We start from the raw sequence: 26,596 nt of genomic DNA, 5'->3' as shown, positions 1-26,596 counted from the left end.
AATGGAAGAGGTAGGATCTGAACCCAGGCAGTCTGACTCTAGAATCTGGGTTCTCACCACTAAGCCCTACTGCCTGCCAAGCAAAAGAGCCAACGTTGGTTACCTCTGGGGAGGAGGTGGGCTTGGGGGAGGCTAAAAGGGGTACCTAATTTTTCCCCTCAACAGTAGTCATCCATTACTCAGCTGATTTAAAATAAAAAAAAAAAAAACACCTCCATATATATGAGCTTTACAAAGATTTAAGACTAATGCTGGAGGGCACCAGAGAACACACCAGGAAACCAGGAACAGTAATTCAGCATCTCCAGCAGATGAAGAGGAAGCTGTAATTGCTGCCCCGGGGCCACAGGATGTCAGCCTTGAGCAGCTTCCCTGGCGTGGGCAGGTACAGCCCGACAGGTGTGCATGCGGGAGCCCGGGGAGAGGCAGGCTCTGCAGGTGCCTGGTCGGTGGCTGCAGCAGGACAGAGGCCCTGGGAATCTCACAGATGGCCCCTGCCTGGTCACAGCTTCCTGTGCCAGCAGGTCAGTAAAACAGTCTGTCACCCCAAGACGATATTGTAAAACCTTTGCTGCAACAGAAACTCCTCCACAGCCTCCCTCTGCCAGGCTCATCAGCCTGCTCCACAGTCACGGCGTGGAGCTGGCAACATGGCTTCTTCAGCATCGTGTTGTCAGGACATGTGTCAGAACTGCATGCTCTTGGCCAGACAGCCTGCTCCTGCCTGACAGCCAGCTGCCACGCTACAGCTACAGCAGAACGGATCTGGGCTGGACCCAGACGGCCTCCCCACTGCAAGTGTCTTGGGAGAGGAGGCCTGAGTTGCCGTCCCACCGAAGGACTGATTTATTTCCCACTTGTTAGGGAAGTTACTCCATAAGATGAGATCTGCATACTGAGTATTCCACCTTGCAAATTCAGGAAGTCGATCCAGATACAGAGTCATAGTATTAACTTTTCACTTTATTCTATATTAATATTGTTGTAAAAAAAAACCAAAACTGTATACTTCTGATTGAACTCAATAAAAGACTTTAAGATGAAAAAAACCTCTCATTTCTTTCTTATAACTCAACTTGGTTCCTATTTCAAGACAAGTAGAAGCTAAGTTTTGGTCAGTTGGCCCCTCCACCCCGGATCCCGTTCACTGGGACCGTGTCCGGCTCTGGCTCAGAAGGCGCATGGCACAGCCCCTTTCTAAGGACTCCATGAGATCTGTGTCCTCGTTTCCTTCCCTGAGATTCCCCTTCCCATCTCTGGGCCAGGGAATCAAGTTTGCTAGCTGTGGGTAAAGAAGCCCTTTCTGCCCTCTCTAATGTATGCTTTCTCTAGGGTGTTTAGCTTTGTAATAAATCCTTCCTGCTCTAAGGGCACAGACTTTTGAAATTCAAAAGCCGGGAAGTGACCCCTTTTCTCTCTGCCTTCTGCTGCCCATCCCAACCCTGAGGCCTTGCTCCCTGAATAGAGGGAAGACTTGTGATGGGTGGGAGAGGGAAATACCAGTTAATATTTCAAAAATATCATCTTGCTACACATGGTCACGGGGTTTTAGGAATATAATATACAGAGCTGGTTACAAAACGGCTGAGGAATAGACAAGATTTGACGGAGAAAGGGAAAAATCCCAATGTGTCTCCCAGCCTTGGCATCTTTCCCTCTTCGGAATGGCTCCTGGCAATCAACACCAAATTCTCTAATCACCACTGACTCTGTTCCTTGATACCTTTACAAAGTCCCCAGCTGGGGACTCTGAGGGGCTGTAAAGATAGCTAACAAGAGCCAGCATGAATCGCTATGTGCCAGGACCTGTGCTAAGGGCTTCATACGTACCATCTCATTTAATTCTCACAACCACTCCATGAGACAGACCCCATATGCTGTTTTATATACGAGGAATCTGAGGCACAGAGAGGTTAATTCATTTGCCTGAAGTCACACCACATGCACATGTCAGAGCTACAGTTCACACAGGCATCTGTGGGACTAGGACAGGCTCAGTTTTCTCTCCTCTCCTCTCCCCACTCAGGAGCATCCCTGGTGGGGTCTCCTCTGCCCAGTTTCTCCTGAGGGAAAGCAGGGGCCAGGCACCCCCCACAGGGAGAATGGCATTGCCCTGCACCTGGCCCTTGTGTCATCCTTTCCAGCATCTCTATCGCTTATCTGAGAAATATAATTTGGGTTTCGTCTGGGGCCCTGGAAACCATGTTGGAAATAGAGGAACTTCAGGAAGCCAGCAATTGTCTTTGTGCTTCAAGTGACTCAGTCCCTTGGCCTCTGAGCCAGAGGTTTTAATACTTATACAATGTTTGCTTCCTGAGACTCTGGCAGGCCACCAAGCTCTGATATACTGTGGGGAAAACCAAGGAATACCAGCTGCCACCTGGGTTTCCTTCAGCTTACAGATTTTCAGAGTAGAGAGCATATAGAAAACATCTAGTCTAGAGGTCCCCCCTTCTTGCTTTTTTTTTTTTTAAGCTACGAACCCTTTATTGAAATAATGAAATGGCCTCTAGGTTATATTGATTGCACTGCAAACCACGCACAGAATGCAAACACACGATGACCTGCTGGTCACTCGGGGAAATCCCCTAGACCAAGCTGCTGGCATTGGATGCGACTCCCAGACATGCTTTACTTGGGAGGCCTCGTGTTTGTTTTTAAATCCTTCCTAATCACCATGGTTCCTGCCTCTTCCTTTTGCCTCACCTCTGGCCAGCTTCTCTCCTGCACCGCCAGGCGTGTGAAGGCACTGGAACTGCGATCTCCGCCTAGAGCCTGCAGAGGTGCTGTGGCTCCGTGGGGTAGGGCCTGGCATACCACCAACTTGTGACTCCTCTCTCCCCAAGGGAGCCCCCAGGGAACCTTCTGTCCCATCTCATCCACATTCCCACATTTACAGATGCAATCCTGAGGCTGAGAGAAGGGAGGAACGTAGTCAGGGTCACCATCATGTTGGCTACGCCAGAACCAGTAGGAAAAAGCCTTGTTTCAGGTCAGGGATAGTTTGCCCAAGGACAGGCCAAAATGAGGTGTAGGTGACACAAGTCAGGGACTTCTCAAAGCCAGCCCATGCAGCCTCAATTCTCAGAAGGCAGAGGTCTCACGGAGAGTCCCTCTTTGGTGTCTAAAGTACCTGTCCCATTGCTCCGAGTTCTACAGGGCTCCCCTTGACGGTCTCCACTGTCACCCACTCACTAGAACCCCCTCAGCGCGATTACCCCACCAGAGGGGCTGCCCTGGCAGAAATCTGACCTGCTGGTCAGGCCCTCTCTTCCTCAGAGCTGCTGAGACGACGGCTTACCATCACACCACTCTGCCCCATCTCCTTCCTCTCCTCCTTCCATGTTCCCCCCCACCCCCGCCTTCCTCCTTCCTTCTTTCTCTCTCTCTCTCCCTCCTACTTTTCTTCCTTGGTTTTTCCTTCCTCTCTCTCTTCCTCCTCTAACCCCTATCCTTCCAAGATTTCTGTTAACGTCTGGTTCTTCCCTGTGAGAGGGAACCAGCATCTTCTAGTCTTTACTCTGCCACTAACTTTCTGGGAGGCCTCAGGCAGGGCACTCTCCATTTCTGGGTCATTGCTTTCCCATCTATAAAGTAAAAGGGTTGCATTCTGTGATCTCTCAGTTTCCTTTCAGATCCAATAGTCTATGCATATTAACACAGTTGCAACACAAAATACCTCCAGGGGCCAGGCAGGCAAAGTCAGTGAAAAATTCACCCAACGGGCCCAACCTGGAGAGACTTGGCCACCAGAAGGGAAGAAGCTACCGGGCCCCAGCAGATCACTGTCCTGCAGAAACATATCAAGGTCCCAAAGAGGCCTTTCTGTGGGAGCTGGATTCTGCCTGTGGGCCAGCCGTTTGGGATCTCTGCATCCAGACAGATAGATGACCAGAAAGTCACTTCCAATTACTATTCAGAGAAGTCACATGCTTGTCACATGCCTGTAGGAGCTGGAAGAACAGAATACTCCTGAAATGAGGTCTTGCACAGCCCCAGGCTGGATAAGGGAGCACCATATAAGCACGTCAGTCTCAAGGTCTTGCTGACATTACTCAGGGACAGACAGAGGTTTTCAAATTATTTTTTGACCATGACCCACTGGAAGAAATTAATTTGCAAATGACCCAGTATACAAATATGTGACTTGACTGTTTCACAAACAAAACTTATTTTTAGTACACATAATATATACTGATATTTTCTTTTTCTATTCCATTCCATTTCGATACTTTATGCCATCTCATTAAAAAATGTTGTTTGCACTCCAATAATATGCATATGATCGGAGGTGAAAAGAATGATAAAGATTATTCTAGGTTTGCATAGTCCAATACGGTAGGCATTAGTTATATGTGGCTCTTCAAATTAAAATTAATTGAAATTAAATAAAATAAAAAATCCAATTTCTCAGCCACCCTTGCCACATTTTAAGTACTTAGTAGCCACATGTGGCTAGTGGCAGCTGTACTGGGTAACACAGAAAAAGAATGTTTTCATCATTGCAGAGTGTTCTATTATACATCCCTGACCTACAACAAGCCTCACGGTTTCACCAGTGAAGAAACCAAGGCCCAAGGCCCTTCAAACAGACTCATTTGAAATTGTGGATGTGTGGGTGGGGGACAAATGGGCAGCCTCAGTGATGTCTGCCAGTGGTCACAAGAGGAATTAGGAGGAAGAGTGGGCCCCCTGTAGGTTTATCCTCATTACAGGATTCACCACTCAGAGTCTACCCTGCATTCCGTGTGAAAGGTGGTGTATCAAAACCTTAACCTTCACAGAAAAACAGGCAAAATCTTCATTGCTTTATGAGGCACTCATGGAGTAGTTTCTGTGAAGGGAGAATGGGCTCTGGAATCTGTCAGATTGGGGTTCAAATCCAGGTGGTATAAGACTGGACAGGGTGCTGTGTCACCGGACTTTAGTTTTCCCATCATATGGGGATAATAGTGTTTACCTTGCAGAATTTTTGAAAGAAGCACAAGAAATACACACACACACACACACACACACACACACACACACATATACACACACATACACACACACATACATACATATAAAACACCTAACACATTGTCTGGTATATTGTAAGTGCTAAACCAAAGTGGGCTATAATAGTAATGATAATGATAGTTGTAGTAACAATTTAAAAATAAAGCTAAATATTGTGGAGATGTAAAGATAAACACATCTCCTACTCCAAAGGAAATTCCAGGATGGAGTAGGGGGGATTTTAAAAAAATTGTATGTCTAATGCTAAACCCAGTACTTAACACTAGTAGGCACTCAGTACTTGCCAGATGAATGAATGATGAAAATATATACCTAAATGTTACCGTCTAAGGTACAATTTGGTAAAGGAATCAGAGAGATCCAAACATGAAGTGCTAAGACTTTTATGAATTATTTCTGATTGGGTAGGGGACAGGAGAGAAAGAAAAAAAAATTGGAGAAAGTACCATGAAGAGATGTCATTTCTGTACTTTTTTTATTAGGTTGTTGATACATGACATGTGGGAGGAAGAAGTCAAGATACCTGGTAACCAAAAGAAAAGAAAGAAGAAAAAGATCAAAAAATAATAGGAGGAAAGATAAAGAATACACTTCCTTTTGAGATAAAAAAAATGATAAAAACAAAGATCCTCCCTAAAAATCAAAAAACAAAAGTTGCTGTATTTTATCTTTGTTCAAAGTTTCAAATTAAATTGGTATGGACCAGGAGCTTCAGGGAAAATGTTTACTTTCTGCGTTTACTTTCTGTGTGTATCAGTAAGTAGTTCTCAATGATTGGTCATGCCTGGCAAACTGCTTTTTTTTCACCCATAAATGTAGTGGACATCTGTTGTTTTGCCTCTTTAGCATCTGCTCTCTGCTTCTTCTGGCAATTTAACCCCTCTTTCCCGTGGGGAGCCCACTCTGTGGGGTCTGGATGGGCTGACCCTGCTCCAATACAGGATCCGAAAGTAGCCCGAGCCTGGCCACCCAGAGAACTCAAATCTTCGTTTCATGTGACTGGCAGGATTTTTTCTGGGTTGCTAAGCCCGGAGGAGGTAGCCAGAGGCCTCTGGCACTATCTGGCCCTCATGTGGAGAGAGCATACTAGAGATGCAGAGAGACAGTGAACGGGTCCCCAAATGTATCACTTGAGTTTGTCAGTCAAGACAGGCCTGAAGCCACGGCACTTCTGAACTCTCCAATTATACAAACCAATATAGCTCAGTTCTTTAAAAAAAAAATATGACTTAGTTTGAGCTGGGGTTTCATCATTTGCAACCAACTACTTTATGCCCTAATTAATCACAGTTTTCCATCTAAATCATAGTCAGATATCAATTTAAATTAAACAAATGTTCCAGGACCACTTCATGCTGGATCTCATGTATCTAACATGACCCCCAGCATCTAGCTGAGGACACAATGGACCAAGTGGACATAGTCCCTGCCCTCCTGTGACTCACACTCCAGCAGGGGAAATGGTGGGAAAGGCGTTCCAAGACAGGAAGAGGAGTGTTGAATCAGACAGGGCGGCTGCCTTCCCAACAGCCATTCCCCTCTTCATCTGCTAACAGAGCCTCTCTCTTCTGGGGGAAATCCATTTTTGTTCATCCTTCCCTAAGCTGCCGTGTCTTTTAGGAAAGGCTGTGACCTTTCCTGGCCTTGGGCAAGGAATCCTGATTGGTAAACATCAATTCTAGTATTCTCATTCCTTTGTCAACTGACTGACTTAGGCAAAGGCATGTGACACACTCCTGGTCAACGAGACATGAAGGGAGGTCAGGTTGGGGTGTGGGGCCCTGGGGAGATTCTCTTCACTCTTGTTGGCCTTTGGAGGTTGCTGCCTACCTGGGATGCTGGAACTGCAGCCCTGGTACCCAAGATGAACTCCAAGGGGAGCCACCCAAGACGGAAAGAATCCGGGTGTTTGTGGATGATGCTGGACCTCTGAATGAACCTGCCTTGGATCTGCCCCTCTTTGGACTTTCTGTTCTGTAAAACAGATGTGTCTAGATTGTTTAAGCCACTTTTAGTTGGGGGCTGTCACTGCTGCTGCAGGCAGTCCATGGAACCAAACGGTTCTACACTATGGGATCGTCAGAGTCATCAGGGAAAGCTTCCTGGAGCCACTCTGGAGATGAAAAGCCGGCCAGGCAGAGGTGGGGTGAGATGAAGTGGTCGTGCAGCAGAGGTCAGTGGTGGAAGTGGAACTGGAACACACTCCTTAACTGCATGAGTGTTTCTCAAAGTGCCCAGCTAACCACCTGCTTCAGGATCCCTTGGGGTTGGGTGGGTGGGGGAAGGTGGGCACGGATGGTCAAAATGCAGATTCCCGGGCCCACCCTCAGAGCTGCCAAATGCGACCTGAAAGCTTAAACAAGCTCCTCTGCAGCCTCTTTTGTTCATTAAAGGCTGAAAACCCTTGGCTCAGTGACTTGAAGGCTCACACCATCTTTGGCACTGAGATGAGAATTCTGGAAATCTTGGTGTCTTACACTAATGTGTATCAAAAGTGCTGTCGTAAATAAGGTGCCAGTATCCCTCTGAGTATTACAAAGCGTATTTTCTCTCATGTGTTTGCCAACCTTCTCAACGTTTAAAAAACTCAACTGGCACTGAAATAATGTCCTCACACGGCTAGATTAAACACACAATTAATTTACTCAGCCCTCACAGATGGTTTTTCTTTTCTAAAGTTGTCATTTCTTTTAGGAAGAGCTGTTTCTGGTCTGTTATTAGAGCCATCCCCCATTGGGCAGAGATTAACAGTGCAGTCACACAGGCAGAGAGATGAGCAAAGGTATTTTCTCTCTCTCTCTCTCTAGTATATCCTGAGGAATGTGTCATGAGGTCTCAGAGCTAGCTTGTGATGGTGTCACTTGCCCAAACCAAAGTCAGTCCTTCAATATGATGAGCCCTGAAATTTATCATTGGCCCTGGCACAGCCACTCTCCTGGTCTATCCATTACCACGCTGTGCAGACGAACCCCGTTCAGCCTCTCCATCTCCACCAGCCCTGGCCCAGCCACAAGCACCTCTCACCTGGGCTACCACAGTGGTCGTCCTACCATATTTCTTTTCTAGATCACTGGTTCTCAGCCAGGGGCAATTCTCCAATCCTCCCTGACCCCCCCTGCCAGGAGTCATTTAACAAAGCCTGGAGACGTTTTTGATGGTCACAATTGAGGCGCGCGCGTGTGTGTGTGTGTAAGAGAGAGAGAGAGGGAGAGAAGAGAGATACTGACATTTAGGGGGTAGAGGCCAGGGATACTGCTTAACATCTTGTAATGCACAAAATAGCTCCTCCCCTCCCCAACAAAAAATTGTCTGGTCCAAGATATCAACAGTGTCACAAGGTGGAGAAACCTTGCTTTAGATGAGTCCCCCACCTCCCCCAGCTCTCTGGTCAAAGGCCCTTCACTGACTCGCCCGAACAGCACAAACCTACTGTTCTTAGTTCTCACAGTCCTGGGGACTCTCCCTTGACTGTGTTTTTCAGTATGTACTGATATAATTAGTTGTGATTATTTGCTTAGTCTCTGTTTCCTCCATTAGACTCTAAGCTTGATGAGGGCAAGGATGATGTTCTTTGAGCTCACTTCTCTAGTCCCAATGCCAAGCACAATACCTGGCACACAGCAGATTTACAACAAACATTTTTAAAATAAATGAACTTACTTTGTGCGAATTCACGTGCAATCATGAAACACAATGGTTGGCATAGCTCCTGCCTATGGGAAAATTACATTCTTGTGAGGATTATCTGAAAAATTCATTTTACAAGATAAGTGTTTTGTAGTATAAGAAAACCACACTGGCAGCAGTTTGGAAACTGTTTGGTCTCAGGACTCCTACACACACCTAAAATATTACCGTGAACCTCAAAGAGCTTTTGTTTAGGTGAGTTACATCTACTGCTATTTACTGTATTAGAGTCCTAACTGAGAATTTTTTTTAAAACAGAAAAACAGAAGCACACATTCCATTAGTTGTCAGTGATGACTTCATCATACATCCCCTCTGGAAAACCTCACTGTACTCTTGTGAGAGACTGCGAGTGAGAAAAGCAAAACCCTTCTTAGGGTTGTTACAAAAATGGTGTTGATCCTGTGGACTGCTCAGAGGCCCTCAGGGGCTGTCAGGGAACATCTCTGAAAACCGCTGCACTCTAGGAACTCTGGTGCAATAGAGGTAACTTTCTGCCAAGGAATCAGGGCACACGACCTGGAAACGGCACGTCCACGTTGGCCCTTGCAAGATGGGAGGCATCGACACCAGCCAAGACACACACCTCTCCTGCTGGCCCACTCTATAGCAACAGTGGGCAAGCTACGGCTTGAGAGTCAATTTTGGCCCACTGCCTGTCTTTGCAAATCAAGTTTTATTGGAACACAGCCATATCGACTCATCTATGTGCTGTCTATGGCTACTTTCGTGCTAAGATGGCAGAGCTGAGTAGTTACAACAGAGCCCGCAGGACCTACAAAGCTGAAGACATTCACTCTCTGGCCCTTTCTAGAAAAAGTTTGCTGACTCTTGTTCTTTAGAGTATTTATAAAGGCAAATGTTTCAGTCAAAAATAAACATGATGCTGAATGACTTTTTCATATGTACCACCCCACCCCTGCATTGGATCGGGGGTTAGTGAGTAGTAAGGAAGGTGAGAAAGAACATACCTCCATCAGGGGGCAAAAATACCATTAGCTTGGTGAGCCATCCTGAGACCTTTGCTTCTAATCTTCTAACACACTGGGAGGCTTAGAGCAAATCATCCCAACCCACTTGGGAACGCTGAGGAGGATGGACTAGACAAGGAAAGCTTCCCTAATAGTCAGAGTTGCTCAGAGATGAAACGAGAAGCTTTTCTAGATAGTGAACTTCCCACACGTGGAAGCTGCCTGGGGCTGCAGGACCCCTGGGCTCGACAGACAAGAATCAGATCTTTGGGACTCAGATAACTGTATTACATTAGGGAGCGCAAACTCAGTGCTTCAGAGGGTAGGAGGTCATGTAAATGGGAGAGTGGGGTGGGTAAGATGAAGGGAGTTGGGGAGGGAGTCAGAGAGGCATGGTTCCCACTCGATTTAAACTGACTCCTGCCAGGTGGGGACACGGGCTCAGTGAAACCAGAAATCTGGATTTTAAAGTAAAATCTCTCAGCTTTCATAGCTAGGCTCAAATACTTAAAAAATAAGAAGAACAGTATGTGACTCAAGTAAAACATATTGATGGATCATCTTGTCACCTAGGCCACCAGGGATAAGATAAATTTTAGTGCCTTTGTCAGATTAAACATGCTTTGATTCTAAGAGAATGAAAGCAATCCTTTATATTTATTGAGAGGTTTTTGATTTTCTGCCGGTCTTGACATCTTACTTCAACAGCACAGTCAGGACCAGAACCCAGGAGTTCTGATGCCAAGTCTTGTCCTCATGCTGTGGCTGTAGGATCCACTGCATCGGAAAGAAGACTTGAACTTAGTAGAGTGGACTGGGTGGGATGAAATGGAAACCGGCAGTGACGGCAGAAGAGCTAACCAGACCGAGTGAGCAGGGAAAGAGCTCAGCAGCAGGAGGTGCGGTCGACATGACTGGAGCAGCAGACACAGAGAAGACAGTCCATTTGGATCTCAAGAGCATCTACTCCACCCAGACCTTCCCTTGTCTTCAAAGGTCCAGGAGCCAGTAGATTCCTGTATTACCTTGAGCTAGTTTGACCTGGGTTTCGATCACTTGCAATCTAAGGGTCCTTACAAATGCAAACTCTTAAGAAGGAGATTAAAAATTTGCACTGTTGCAGTATAAAAGCAGCCACAGACAATATGTAAATGAGTGGGCATAGCTGTGTCCCAATAAAACCTTATTTACAGATAGGCAGCGGGCCAGAATGGACCTTCAAGCCACAGTCTGCCGATCTGTGTTACAGAATCATTCAAGGGGCTAGCAGAAGTGTGTGTCTATGCTGAGTGTTCTGATGCCACCCATCTTTCAAGACCAGCTCAGAGGTAACCTGACTGGATTATTAGATAGATGATCTTAAAGATCCCTACCCACCATGGGATTCAAGGATGCTCTGGTCCGATTTTGTTGCAAGGATTTAAAAGCAGAATCTAATTCAAGCTATGTTTGGAATGGAAAGTCTCCTCCAACAAAATGCCTCCAATCATAATTACCAGTTCTATAACTGAGCATATGTTGGGGAAAGCCTCAATTCATAGTGAGCCAGTTAAAACGCACGGAAGGGACAGCTAGCAGATCGTTTGAGTTAGAGTCCAGGATGTTAATTACTTTTGTAAAAGAAATATATAAACATGCAGATGGCAATTGTAGTAAACATGTTCATCTACATATAAATATCAAAATCCAACCCACTCCTCAAGGCCTACCTCATATGCAACATACTTCTAGAAAGATTTCCAGATTCTCCCCTCATGCCGTCCCCCCCCCAAATATGTGCTCTCTTTTTTAAAACCTCATGGCATGCACTTCTTATGACTAAGAAGTCATATGACTTATTTAAAGCTCTCTTTTAAAAAAATTTTTGTGGCAGACATAGATAATTAGGTTTGTTTGTTTGTTTGTTTATTCATTCATTTATTCAATGGAGGTACTGGGGATTGAACACAGGACCTCCTGCATGCTAAGCACACACTCCAACATTGAGCTATACCCTCTTCCTTTAAAGCTCTCTTTTTAAAAACCTCATGGCATGTACTTCTTATGACTAAGTGCTTCTCAAACTTGAGTGTGCATCAGAATCCTCAGATGTCTTGTCAAAACACAGATTGTTGGGTCCCACTCCTAGGGTTTCTGATTCAGTAGGTCCCAGGTTGGGGATGAGAATTTGCATTTCTAACAAGTTTCCAAGTGACGCTCACGCTGCTGGTTTGGGGACCACATTTTGAGAACCACTCACCTAGAGAACAGTCTACCCTGTAATATTGTTACGCTTGTGCTTGCTTTATTTCCCTAGCAGACTGTAAACTGCTCGAGGAGGGGTGCTGCTGATGCCCCTAATCCCTGGAGTATTTGTGTGGGCACTCCACAAACATTTAGACACACCCATGGTTTAAGATAAGGAGTTAAGTTTCTGGTCAGGATGAACTTAATAGCTGTTTGCTCCAACAGGAATTTCTGGAGCCCACAAGGAAGGCAAACACAACAGACTTGTTTCCAAGAAGTAACCAATAACTAGTAAAGAGAACTTCTGTGGCTAAACCACGCTGTATTAGAACTCACAACACCATCAAGTTCAATATTCCGATGGAAGACCAGAACCCAAATGAAATTCGTCATATGGTTATGCAGCGTTTTCTATACATAATGCAGGTACTGGGTGTGTGTGTGTGTGTGTGTGTGTGTGTGTGTGTGTGTGTGTGTGTGCGTGCGTGTGTGTGTATGAGGGAGGGTGAGGTGGGGGTGGACAACGACAAATAATAGAAACACTAAGGTTATCTAAATATCCTTCATGGGGAAACCAAGAAAAAAAGTATGATGGAAATCCGAATGTGACTGTATTTTAAGGCAGGGGCTTTAATGAGTTTATTAAGTTAAAATGAGGTCATCAGGGTGAGCTCTAATCCAGTATGACTGGTGCCCTCATAAGGAGAGAGGATGAGGACACAGATCTGCACAGGAGGAAGGTCATATGAAGATGCAGGGAGAAGACAGCCATCTACAAGCCAAGGAGACATGCCTCAGAAGAAACCAGCCCGGCTGACACCTACATCTCAGATTTCTAGCCTCCAGAATTATCACTAAATAAGTTTCTGTTGCTTAAGCCACTCATGTGTGATATATTGTTATGGCAGATCTAGCTAACTAACACAGACTCCAAATCATTATTTTAAATAGTATAAAGCATATAAAAGCTGCCAGGGAATCAAGACCATGCAATGCTCCTGGAGTAGAAGGTGCCCTGTCTGTCTACCCCTTGTCTCAGACTTATTATCTCCAGTCAGGAGGATCCCAGCAGGTCCTAACTGACCTCTTTTCCCACTCATTTCTCCACACAGGTGCCAGAGTGATGCTTTCAAGATGCAAATACGATGATGCTTAACCCTGCCTCTCACTGCTTCCAGCAGTACTTAACACCATTCAACGGCTTTACTTTGCTCTTGGGATAAAGCCAGACTCCTTGCCATGGTCTACAAGGGCCTGCATGGCCTGGTCCCTGCCAGCCTCCCCAATCTCCTCTCAGACCCTCTTCCCTTTTGGCAGTAGCTGAAAGCCACCTGGCCTTCTTTCTTTTCCCTCCAACACACCGTGCTCCCTCCCCATACTGGGAGAGTCCCACTCCAAAACAGACATGAAAGAGGTGCTTCCACATGTAGATGTGCTAAAGGTCCTGGAAGATGCATCTTGAGGCAGATGGCCTTCAATCCTGACTGTTCATGCCCCACTAATTTTGTCAGGTTAGTCATTGGTAGAAATTGTCTAAAGACTAGCTGAAAAGCACTATTTTCAATAGCAAAGACTCAGAAACAACCCAATGCCCATCAACAGACAACTGGCTTAAGAAGATGTGGTGTGTATATATACACATACATACATACACATATACACAATGGAATATTACTCAGCCATAAAAAAGAATGAAATATTGCCATTTGCAGCAACATGTATGGACCTAGAGAATATCACACTAAGTGAAATAAGTCAGACAGAGAAAGCCAAATATTGTATCACTTACATGTGGAATCTAAAAAATAACACAAATCTATCTATGTACAAAACAGAAACAGACTCAACAGACACAGAAAACAAATTTACAGTTACCAAAGGGGAAAGGGAGGAGGGGAGGGATAAATTAGGAGCATGGAATTAACAGACACAAACTATTATACATAAAATAGAGAAGCAACAAGGATTTACTGTATAGCACAGGAACTATATTCAATATCTTATAATAACCTATAATGGAAAATAAACTGAAAAATTATATATACATATATATATATGAATCACTTTGCTGTATACCTGGAAATAAGACAATATTATAAGTCAACTATGCTTTCATTAAAAAAAAAAAAAAAGAACAGTTGGGCCACAGTACCTAAAGCAATTTACAGGTTTAATGCTATCCCTATCAAATTACCCAGGACATTTTTCACAGAACTAGAAAAATCCTAAAATTTATATGGAATCACGAAAGACCCAGAACTGCCAAAGCAATACTGAAGAAAAAGAATGAAGCTGGAGGAATAACCCTCCCAGACTTCAGACAACACTACAGAGCTACTGTAATCAAAACAGCATGTTATTGGCACAAAAACAGACATATGGACCAATGGAACAGAACAGAGAGCCCAGAAATAAACCCACAGACTTTTGGTCAATTAATCTTCAACAAAGGAGGCAAAAAAAAAAAAAAAAAAAGAAGGAAAGAAAAGACAGTCTCTTCAGCAAGTGGTGTTGGGAAAACTGGACAGCAGCATGTAAATCAATGAAGTAAGAACATTCCCCACACCATACACAAAAATAAACTCAAAATAGCTTAAAGACTTAAACATAAGGCAAGACACTATAAACCTCCTAGGAGAAGACATAGGCAAAACGTTCTCTGACATAAATCTTAGCAATGTTCTCCTAGGGCAGTCTACCCAGACAAATAGAAATACAAGCAAAGATAAACAAATCAGACCTAATTAAACCTACAAGCTTTCGCACAGTAAAGGAAACCATAAGCAAAACAAAATGACAACCTACGGAATGGGAGAAAATATTTGTAAATGATGCGACTGACAAGGGCTTAACTTCCAGGATATATAAACAGCTCACACAACTTAATAACAAAAGAACAAACAACCCAATTCAAAAATGGGCAGAAGACCTAAACAAGCAATTCTTCAACAAAGACATACAAATAGCCAATAGGCATATGAAAAAGTGCTCAATATCACTAATTATCAGAGAAATGCAAATCAAAACTACAATGAGGTATCACCTCACACCAGTCAAAATGGACATCATTCAAAAGTCCACAAACAATAAATGCTGGAAGGGGTGTGGAGAGAAGGGAACCCTCCTACACAGCTCGTGAGAATGTAGTTTGGTGCAGTCATTATGGAAAACAGTATGGAGGTTCCTCAAAAAACTAAAAATAGACTTATCATATGATCCAGCAATCCCACTCCTGGGCTTATATCCAGAGGGAATTCTAATTTGAAAAGATACATGTACTCCAATGTTCATAGCAGCACCATTTACAATAGCCAAGACATGAAAATAACCTAAATGTCCATTGACAGATGACTGGATAAAGAAGCTGTGGTATATTTATACAATGGAATACTACTCAGTCATAAAAAAGAATAAAATAATGCCATTTGTAGAAACATGGATGGACCTGGAGATTGTCATTCTAAGTGAAGTAAGCCAGAAAGAAAAGGAAAAATACTATATGATATCACTCATATGTGGAATATATATATAAAAAAAAAGACACAATGAACTTATTTACAAAATAGAAATAGATTCACAGATATAGAAAACAAATTTATGGTTACCATGGGGGAAAAGGGGTGGGAAGGGATAAATTAGGAGTTCGAGATTTGCAGATACTAACTACTATACATAAAATAGATAAACAACAAGTTTCTGTTGCATGGCACAGGGAACTATATTCAATATCTTACAGTAACCTATAATGATAGAGAATATGAAAAGGAATATATGTATATGTATGACTGAAACATTTTGCTGTACACCAGAAACTGACACAACATTGTAAACTGACTATACTTCAGTTAAAAAGAAAAAGAACAGCTGAAAACTACTAGAGCTGTTTAGTGTTGAGTGAGGAGAGCAGTAAAACTAGACGCGTACTGAGATGTACCCAGGGTGTCTTTCCTAAACTAGGCACGGGTGAATCCTGGTGACGGGCACCATTCATCTGGGAACTGTAAGAGGAGCTGAAGGGTGAAATTCTGGGCCTCTCAGCCAAAACGAGTCACCTGCTCTGATGGGCATGATGAAAGGGTTCTTTCTCTTTGGTCTGGCTTGCTCACTGCCCTTCCAGACACAAAGAGAAGAGCAAAGCTTCTCTCCTCTGGTCACTGTCCTGTGTCTCTTTTTATCATCATTTAATTATAGAGACCATGCTTTCTGAATGAGATGCTGAAACGGATGGCTAGACGCATGGCCTAACAATGGGAAGAAATATCTGAAACAAGGGCAGTTGTATATAAGGACACTATACCCACAATGAACAGACTCTTTTCACCTTGCCCTATTTACCTGTAACCCAAATAAAGCTGGATTTGCCTTGTGCTCAGCTTCTGTGCAGAATTGTGTAAAATTTTAATGATTAAAAGAAACACAGCCAACAACCAAAAGTAATTAAAAAAAAAAACCAATTCAAATCTTTGCTAGTTTCCCTTTCAAAGAAAAGCCAAGGGAAGAAGGTGTCTATTTAATAACTAGCAAAACAGAGGCTAACTCAAAGGTTTTCTCATTCACTGCCTTTTTTGATTGTTACCAAACACATCAGGTGAAGCAAGATCACTCCATCTGTTTTGTAGATGAGCAAACTGAGGCTCGGGGAATTAAAATGTGTCCAGACGCCAACACAGGCCTTCCAGGTCCCAGCTCAGCAAGCTTTCTTTTCTACACTTGTGCACACACACACACACACGCACACCACTAGACTCCTTTTCCACCTTCTGCCTCCTAAAATATTGGTTTTTTTATTTCTTGAAACTAATGGCAGGAAAAATGATTATTGCCAATATAAGTTTAAGAAATCCCCAGAGATTCACTAAGGTTTGATTCTCAAACCCCAGTTAAGTGTGGAGCTCAGACAAGAGGGAACAAATATCAATGAAGCATACATGTATTTTCACTCTCTCAGCCTCTCTAAGCTACATTAATGCCTCAAAAACATCTACCGGAATAACCTCTCTACTAGCCAAAGAGGCATTCTGTCCCCAGTCGACTCCAGGAACCCTGGTACAATAATTAACATGTGGGCCAGAGGCCCAAACTCATTGGCACAGGACTGATTTCTCAGATGAGAAACAGAGAAGCCCCAAATCCCACTCACATAAAAGGCTTATTGACATTATCTGTTGAAACGAGTAGAGATTTCAAGGGACACAGCAAGGCAGAGAAAAAGCAGAATTCTGGCTATGGAGGAAGTGGGTGGGAGGAAGGCTAGACGTCCCCCCTATTTCTCAGCCCCTTCGATTTTCACCAGAGCATTCTCTAAGTTCATACCCTCGTGTGGACTTTGCTACTGGCTAATGAGCATTTCCCCACAACACTGATGTCACAGGAGCCAAAATAATCCAGGACAGCAAACACATTCCAGTGGTAAAACAGAGGGTTTCAGAGAGCTCCCGTGGGCACATCAGCCAGGGGAGAGGACCAGGTGCCCTGGGCTCAGGGCTGACTCCAAAGAGAGAAAGAGCCTCTGAGGACAATGGCATTCAAATCCAGAAAACCCGAAAGAGAAGGTTTGATTATTAGAGAGAGAAAGAGGGAAGGGATTATGGCTAAAAGGCCACATGATGGGAAAGAGGTCTGAAAAGTGCCAAATACGAGGATGGATGTGGACCCAGGCATTCATCCCACCTGCTCTTGGGCTATGTGCTAGGTGTGGGATGCAGAGGGCCCTGGAGATGGAGGACAATTCTGGCGTGTTAGATAGTTAGCCTGCTTGTGTTTCAGATTCTTCTCAACCTGGAGATACATGCAGAACCCCTGGGTTACAGCCCAATGGAGGGAACACAAAGCAGACCCAAAATACAATACCCATAAATACAGACCCAGCCTTCCTAAAGACAAGACGTCCTAAGGTTTCCTGGAATCCCTAAGCTTCTCCTGAGTGAGCACACTACATTGATACTAGCATTATCCTAGTGTCATTTCCTGGTACCCACTGAGCCCCAGGGAAGACCTGGCTCCAAGCAGAAAGTCCCGAGTCAGCAAAGACTACAAAGTTCAGTCGCTAATGCTAATGCCATCTTCATAGGTGTAGTTATTTATTGGGCAATCTTTACTGGGCAATTTCTATGTGCCAAAGACTGGGGACATGCTGGTGAATAAAACAAGCATGTTTCCTCTCCTTTGGGAGCTTACAGTTCCATGGGAAATATATCTAGTAAGCAATTAAATGAATAAATAGATAATCACGAAGAGTGACAAGCAAAAAGAAGGAAATGAATAAGCTGTGGGGAGAGGCAATCTGAAGGTAAAACATTTCATCTGAGACTGCAAAGAAGTGAAGAAGCCAGCCATGGAAGACCGGGGCAAGAACAATGCGAGTGAAGAAACAGCATGTGCAAGGGTCCTGAGGCTGGAAAGTACTTGGTGAGTTTGAGGCCAGTGTAGCTGGAACATCAGGGCCAGGAAGAGACCTGGAGAGGAGGGTCTTGATATGTATAATGCTTGAAAGTTCACCAAGCACTTTTCCAGGTGTTATAATAGTTGAAGTAGCCCCCCCCCCTTTTTTTATAACTTTTTTTTATTGATTTATAATCATTTTATAATGTTGTGTCAAATTCCAGTGTACAGCACAATTTCTCAGTTATAGATGAACATGTATATATTCATTGTCACATTCCTTTCTCTGTGAGCTACCATAAGATCTTGTATATATTTCCCCGTGCTATACAGTATAATCTTGTTTATCTATTCTACAGTTTTGAAATTCAAGTCTATCTCTTCCCATCCCCCACCTCCTTGGCAACCACAAGTTTATATTCTATGTCTGTGAGTCTATTTCTGTTTTGTATTTATGCTTTGTTTGTTTGTTTGCTCTTAGATTCCACATATGAGCGATCTCATATGGTTGAAGTAGCCCTTTGAGGTAAGCAAAGCTGATATATCCACTGAACTAATGAGGGTATTAGCAGATGTCATAGAGTTAGTAAGAGAGCTAAGATTTGGAGTCAGTTCTTCTATTTCTAAGCCTAGGAACTTTTTAAAAGTTTTCATTTTACACACACACACACACACACACACACGGGTATACTTTACAAATAATGCAATATACAGATCTTAAAATATGAAAAGCTTTGACAAACAAACCCACGTAAACAACATCTCAATCAAAACAGGGAACATTTCCATAACACGGAGATAATCTGCTGTCACCACTTACAATCAATCACTCCTCCCCCCAACTAGAGGCAAACTCTGTTATGATTTCCATCCACATAGGTTAGCTTTGCCTGTTCTATAACTTCATATGACGGAATCGTACAGTATGTGCTCTGTCTGGCTTCTTTTACTCAGCATGCTTCTGAGATTCACTCATGCTGTTGCATGTATCAATTGTTGGTCCTTTTTTTCTTTTTTTGCTGAGTAGTATTCCATTGTGGAAATGTAACACAATTTGCTTATCCATTTGTCCGACATTTGGGTTGTTTCCAGATTTGGGATATTATGAATTCAGCTGCCAGGAACATCTTTGCCCAATTCTTTTTGAAGATTTATGTTCTCACCTCTCACGGGTAAATACCCAGGGATGGAGCTGCTGGATCATAATTAGGTGCGTGTTCCTATGAAACTGCCTAACAGTTTTCCAAAGTTGTTGTACCACTTTATGTTCCTACCAACAATGTAGAAGGAATATAAGCCATTTTGGTGGGTGTAAAGAGGTGGTTCTGATTTGCATTTCCCTGGTGCCTAATGATGCTGAGCACATACTTGTATGTATTGCTCTGTGAAGTGTCTTGCCCTGTTTTGCTGCTTTCAAGTGTTCTAAGAAGTCACTGCCTACCTCAAGGTCACAAGATATTCTCCTATATTCTCTTTTAGAAGCTTTATAGTTTTAGCTTTTAGTTTATTAAGGTCTATGATCTATCACAAATTAATTCTTGTGTGTTGACTAGGAATGGACAGGCTTATAAAGTATAAGGACTCCTTCATTTTTATTTTTTACTTTTTATTGTGGCATAACCTGCATAGAGTCAAGTGTACAAATCTTACGTGTAAAGCTCAAGAGTTTTACACGTTTACATCCATGTAACCACATTCAGATCACTTGAGGACTCCTTTCTATTGCTGAAAGTATCTGTTAGCCTCACTATGTCAGTATTATCTTCAAGTCATAATTATTTTGCCACGTTGTGATTTTTCTTAAATACATGCATTTGACAGAAAATTACACATTTGAGGCTTGGGGCACACATGGATTTATAAGCTCCAGCAGTAATGCTCTGGCTCCCCGGTGACCTGTTCCTTGCAGTTGTAGAGCAAATGCACTATTCCCTACCAATGCACGGCTTCTGTCCTCAAGGAGCTTATAATCTAAGAGGGCTATAGGAAATACACATGAATAAACCAGGTTGAGTTACAACAAATGACTCATAACCATAAGAATGTTCTAAAACAAGGACCAGGGACTTCCGAAGAGGGAACAAAATCACTGCAGGAATGGATGAGAGGAAGTTCTTGGCCTAAAGATGGCCAGGATTTTGGTAAATGAGAGTTATTATATGAGGGAATTGCCAATGGGAAAACGGGTAAAATAACAACAGCAGCAAGTGCCTTAGGATCCTTTCCACTGTAATTGATAGAAGCCAGCTGAAACTAGTTTAAGTGGAAAGGGAATTTCTTGGTTCTTACAACTGGGAGGTCTAAGGATGGGGTGGAGCGGGCCACCTCTGGCTTCACATCTGGCTGTTCTCAGGAGCTTTACACTACGGTCAGAGCCATAACTTTTTCTGTTTTACAGATAGCTTCTTCCCATGTGTTGGACAGGACTGGCCACCGGTATCCCCAAAGTCTCATGTCCTCAGCTCAGCAACCCCAGTGGAATGAATACTCCACCCCAGTATCTCCCTACCCAATTCCAGGGAGTAGTTTGGTTGGCCTCTCTTGGGTCTAATGTCCACCGGTGAACAAATCCTTGTGGCATAGGTAGATGAGATGTTCTGATTGGCTAGTCTAGGTCACGTGCCACCCCCTGGAGGCGGTGCAGAACACCATAACTGACAGCTCATTAGTACTACATGGAGTTGGGGGGAAGTTTCTTTTGCAAAGAAACAGAAGGAAGGATGATGAAACATGCTGGACAGTGTGGCTACTGTATTTCATTACAAGGGAATGTGGGCTTTGAGTAGGAAATGCGAATGGGGAGCAAATTAGAAGGAGACTTTGCTCTGGACAGTGAAGCCCTGGCCAGGAATATTGCCCGGTATGTCTCTTCCCAAGTGGAGAGTCCATGGCCTGAGTGTCAAGGGCTGTCTACTCAACAGATCCCAGGGCAGCCTGGCAGCCCGGTACCCAGTGGCCACGGGAGAGGAGTCATGGAATACCAGGGCGTGAATCAAGGGCTGTGCCGAAGGGAAAGGCACACAGAGAACGGAGACAGCCTTCTTCAGTCCTTTTCAGGCCCATCTTTCCAGAGTAATCTTCATCATATTTGAAGTAAACTCCCCTTACAGTTACAAACACGAACCGAGTAACAAGGACCAGGTATCTCTGTGCCATCATTTCGGACTGGAATGTCAACGCGGGAAGAGGGCTCAGAGGTCGTCTGGCACAAGGGGCAGCAAACTCAGGCCCACAGGCTAAGTCCCCCTCCCCCTTTATTTTTGTAAATAAATTCTGATTGCACCGCTGCCTCATCTGCTTGACCACACATCGTCACAGGCTGCCTTCACAGCCCAGAGACTGTAGCACGACAGAGCCCAAAATACTTACTTCCTGGTCCTTTACAGAAAAAGTGTGCTAACTGCCGGTCTACTATGACCTGCTCCCTATTCAATTAGGACTGTCCTCTACAACATTAATTTCACTTCTGATTCAAGCCTGGATAAAAAGAGACAATTCATGGGAAGTTTAGAATACAGTCTGACATATAAAAAAAAAAAAAAGCACTCCTTAAATGTTAGCTAAACAGAAGTCTTAGGGTATCAATATACACCTCTGTTCCCCTTTCCCAACGCAAAGACCAAGAGGTGACCAGTCCTAATCCTACCACGTGCTGATTAATTTGTATATTTAAAGGGGGTTTTCCCAGTACATTCAAATGTATTTCATTACTTTCTGCTACCAATCATTACTGAGTGTGTGCTAAGCACCTGCAGCCATTCCCTCGCTCGGTGCTCCCCCCTTTATTCCCATCTTGAGAGGAAGCTGAAGCTTTGGAGGGTAAAGCAAGTCACCCAAGGCTGCACAGCTAGTCAGTGGCTGAGCTGGAATTTGAACCCAGGCAGTCTGACTCTGCAGCTTAAGTGCTTATCAAACGCACTATCTAAGGCATCTTGATTTGGTAACCTAGTTTTCAAAGTATCAGTTCGCCCAGTCCCAGAAATCAGAATCATATAACAGGTCCACTTGTGGGCCCAAGAGCAATAACGGTGACAGGAATGCACAGCAGGGCTGAGGAAGCACTGCCAGCTCATTCCTCTCTGCTCTGCATGCCTCCCCTCATCCACTCACACCTGCTCCACTGCGCTTAGCCTGCTTCTCGCTGCCTCTGGGCTCTCCCAGCCATCAGGTGCGTGTTGCCGGGGAGATCTTCCTAAATAATGCACAGCTCTGCTGGGGTCACTGCTGGGCTCCAAACCTCTCACGGCTCCTCACTGGCCGGGGACTGTAACAAATACACTCCAGCCTGGCACGTAAGACTCGCAGATCTGCTCCTCACCAGCTCCCCAGCCTCATTTCCTCACTGTCCACCTCCTCGTGCTCCACAGGGTACAGACAACCGGACTTCCTGACATTTCCCGAAACTCTCTGTATGTGTTTATTTTGCACCTCCTCCCCCCTGAGCCACAGGCCGGGGACACAGAAGTTGTGCAACAAGGGACAGTGGAATGCTTCCCTGGGAGAATGAATGGATAAGCCTACCTGGAACCCCCTTTTCCCCCTTCAATGCTACCTCTCAAAGTGCAGATTGAGCGCTACCTTCTCCGCGAAGTATTCTCCAGGGCTTCCAGAGGAATTTGGCCTGTCTCCCTCTTCATTCCTTCCTTCTGTCTCAGTACCCATGACGGTTTCCCCGTATTTCAGTCACGCATGTGTCCACCCCCCAGGAGATGCTGGAAGGAGGCCACCTGAGGTCACACTCTCTGTCCTGTGTACCTCTGATCCCACAGTGCCTGGCACATCGCCATGCATGGAGCAGGGATTTGTGTCACTGCCCCAGTGAACGGGAGAGCAGTGCCGGGACATCCAACAGGAGACGATAAGATCAGCCACCCCAACCCACACTTCCCTCCCTCACCAGTGACTCTCATCACAGCAAAATGGGGAAAGACAGTGAAAAGGAGGAAGCAGGAAGGAGGGAAAAGATACTCGGAGTTGGCTCACCGGGGTTTCAGACACCTACCCCACCGCCTACCAGCTTGTGTGACCAAGGCCAGGACACTGTACCCTTGAACCTCATTTCTCTTTTAAGCAAAATGGGAGTATTAAATACTCTGTATTAAATTCATTCATGCACATACTCATTCAAGACGTCATTACTTATTAAATAAGAGATTCAGGGCCAGCGACCTCTTTTCTGAGCCTCAGTTTGCTCCTCTGTAAAATGAGGATATTATTAGCATCTACTTCATGGGACTTCCGTAAGGGTTCAGTGCCCTTATGCCTGTGAAGAGCTTAGCACCGTGCCCGGCACAGAGTAAATCCTTAACGAACATGGACTGTCATTAGCGGTCATCACTTTGTGCCAAGCAGCTTAATGAGTTTGGAGGACTCAGCAGTAAACAAAACAGGCCTGTCACAGAGCCATCACGTGGCTTACGATCCAAAAGGGGATAGAGACACAAATGAGGAAAACACACTAATGGATAAAACAATCACCGACTGTGGCGAGTTCTGGGAAGGATGATGAGAGCCAACATAATACGGGGAAGACTGTCCTTAGACACAGAGCAGGGAGGGCGCATGCAGGATTGTTGCCAGGATTAAATAAATAATATATGTAAACAGTCGCACTCAGATAGGCTATAATTGGAAAAGAATGTCTCTTGATTAAGAGAAGGAGAAAAAGTTGGTCTGAGGCTAAGGCATCTCTGCTGGGGTTTAGGTTTCTCTTTGTTCCTGAAATGCTGCCTCCCAAGTCCCTTCTCCCCACACACAACGGTTCCAAGCTCTGTGTCTGCCCTTTGAAAGGGGGATTTATGGTCACTTGAGGTTCCTGCGCCCTATAATCCTGGTATCTCAGGCAATTCTCCTTGCAGAACAACTCATGCTGACTGTGGAAATATCTAATTTTACAGTTGCCGTACATTGTCCTTGGATGGGCAGGGTCCGGATCCCTGGGCTTTCAAAAAGCAGGAACAGACCTCGGGCTGGCCCTGCCCCTGCATGCTGAGAGCAGCTTGCTGCGGGAAGATTGGCACTTGGTGGAGTGTGCTTCAGGTGCTTAAAATAGATCAACTGTGTCATTAGACTATTGCAAGGCAGTTGTTTCATTGGCCCTGCTGGTGCTGGTGAGGGCAAGAGATAACAGCCCACGGAGAAAGACCTGCGCTCTGCACAAAATCAAGCAGATGTGAGGGAAAAGCTTTTGAAATGATAGAGGCAGTAGAGAGTAGAATTCTGCCAAGAGATGGGGTGGGGCTGTGGCACAAGCACACAGCAGTAACCACAGCATGGGGAGAAAGAGGACAGCAACGTGGAGACTGTCTGGACCTCTTGTCTGGCTGGTGATGAACTCGGAAAAGGGGCTAGAGACTTCCAGGCTGCAGGGTGCACTCAGGGGCATTGTGTGAAATTGTCAAGGAACCATCCATACCCTCAGGGGGACATAAAACCAACTTGTGGGGCTGACTCTGGCATCTCCCTTCTGCTCCTTCAAGGCCCTCTCCCCAGCACGTTCCAAGTCCTTCCATTCCCGGGCATGCTCCACCCTGAACACAAGGCTCCAAGGCAGCCCAGGCAGAGTGGCACAGGGCAGCGCTGGGATTGCCTCCCGCCTGTGCAGCCCGCCTGGCTCCGCTGCCTTCCACTGAACTTGATCGAGATCAACTCACCCCTCCCTCAGCCTTTCACTCCAACAGCTGTCACAGCTGGTGCCACAGACACTGGGGAGTGACGGCAGCTGAGGAGGGCAAGAGTTCTGGTCACATGTCAGAGGTAGGAACGACTCGGCAGGGACACAGACTGAACACAGGAGAGCGAAGGAAAGAGAAATGTGGATGAGGACGACTTTCTTTTTTTCCTTTAAAAACTTTTAAATTAATTTTTTTTTTTAGAAGGGGAGGTAGCTAGATTATTTATTTATTTAACGGAGGCACTGGGGATTGAACCCAGGACCTCATGCATGCTAAGCACGTGCTCTACCCCTGAGCTATTTCCCTAGCCCAGGACCACTTTCCGATTACTAACTTAACGTGAATGGATAGATGGAGGTTCTAGCAATCAACAGAGTAGAAGGAGGTTTTTTTTTCTTTTAAAAAGAATAAGTTTATGACATTTCAGTTTGAATTTGAAGTGCCTTGGAATATTCAGGTGGGCAACTTAGCAGATGGCCATAAAGATGAAACTAGAACTTAGTAGAGAGATCTACATTAAAAAAAAAAGTGTGTGCGGTTTTTCATCAATGAATTAATTCATCAAATATTCTTTGAGTACCTACAATGTGCGGGGCACTATGCTTTGTTTTATATGAATTCTTTGCTACCCTTATTTCTTCCAGAGGAATGAAGAAAAAAATCTGCTCTCAACTGAAGAAATTATGTTAGCCTTATCCAATTTCTCGCCTTTCTTTCTCAAGCAGGAGACCCCCATAATTACAGAGGAGAAGTCTTGAGTAGCCATATCTGGCTCAGTAATCACCCCTTAGCTGGGTGGGGATATAAACTGACCTTACTGATATGGAGCTCAAGTCTGAGATGTCCTCCACTGGATCAGCATGTCCCATATGTCACAACAATATCTCAACAGTCCAGCCTCCCAGGGTACCTTCCTTTGGGCTAGAAAAGGTACCCAGGGCTGGGATCAGTTACCCAGAACTGCTCTCCTTTGGTCCGTGTCCCACCCCCTACTCCCAGGTTCTCCTGGAAATGAAACTGACCGCTAGGAGAAGGGGTGGGATGTTGTTTGTCCAACTGTATCCAACAGGATATGACATCATCCTCTGGGGATGGGTCAGCTGGGGACATAAGGACATGAAGCAGGATTCTGCTCACTTTAGGACTTTATATAGCACAGCAGTGTTAATCAGTTGCTAACTCCAGACAGGACTTTCTCCTACGACAGTGAACAGATATGCTGCAGTTTCCTCATCTGAGTTTGAGGTTATTCGGGTCATCTACTAGACAGAGGTTTAAACATGCAAATGCCTATAGCAGCAAGGCAACATAAAATTAAGCTGTCCTTGCACAATGTAATATGAAGTGGTGGCAACTGCAGCTCACTAGAGACCAGTCCATGCCCCCCTGAACGCAGGCCAACCCTACTGACTTGCCACGTAGGAAAACAGGGGCAGGGATGCAAGATGTTTCAGTTGTTTTAAAAGAGAAGCTAGAAATCCCACTTTTGACTTCCCAATTTCCCAAAGCTGAAAACCTGGTGTAGGGCAAATAAAACATGTCCCATCATGATGGCCACCAGCTGGCCCCTGTATGATCCATGAAGAGAAGGACCATGCCTGTTACATTTACTGCTGTATTTCCAGCAATATGCCTGGC

At 44.7% G+C, this 26,596-nt stretch overlaps 1 protein-coding gene across 4 annotated transcripts in view; it reads right to left on the bottom strand.

Moving 5' to 3' along the window:
- Positions 1-26,596, bottom strand: part of ABLIM3 (actin binding LIM protein family member 3) — a 108,160-nt gene that overhangs the window by 74,704 nt on the left and 6,860 nt on the right. For 3 of the 4 annotated variants that reach the window (XM_032477065.1, XM_032477067.1, XM_032477068.1), the window contains exon 1: positions 8,680-8,728. The exons of the other annotated variant lie outside the window; for it this stretch is intronic. In XM_032477065.1, the coding sequence (XP_032332956.1) occupies positions 8,680-8,704 (25 nt within the window). In that variant the 5' untranslated portion in view covers positions 8,705-8,728. Of the gene's footprint in view, positions 1-8,679; positions 8,729-26,596 lie in introns of those variants that run through there. 4 annotated transcript variants of the gene reach the window in all.

Source organism: Camelus ferus, chromosome 3, assembly GCF_009834535.1.
Source record: "Camelus ferus isolate YT-003-E chromosome 3, BCGSAC_Cfer_1.0, whole genome shotgun sequence".
NCBI lineage: Eukaryota > Metazoa > Chordata > Mammalia > Artiodactyla > Camelidae > Camelus > Camelus ferus.
Note: the sequence above shows the minus strand (reverse complement) of the source record. Positions and strands in the feature narration are given on the sequence as shown.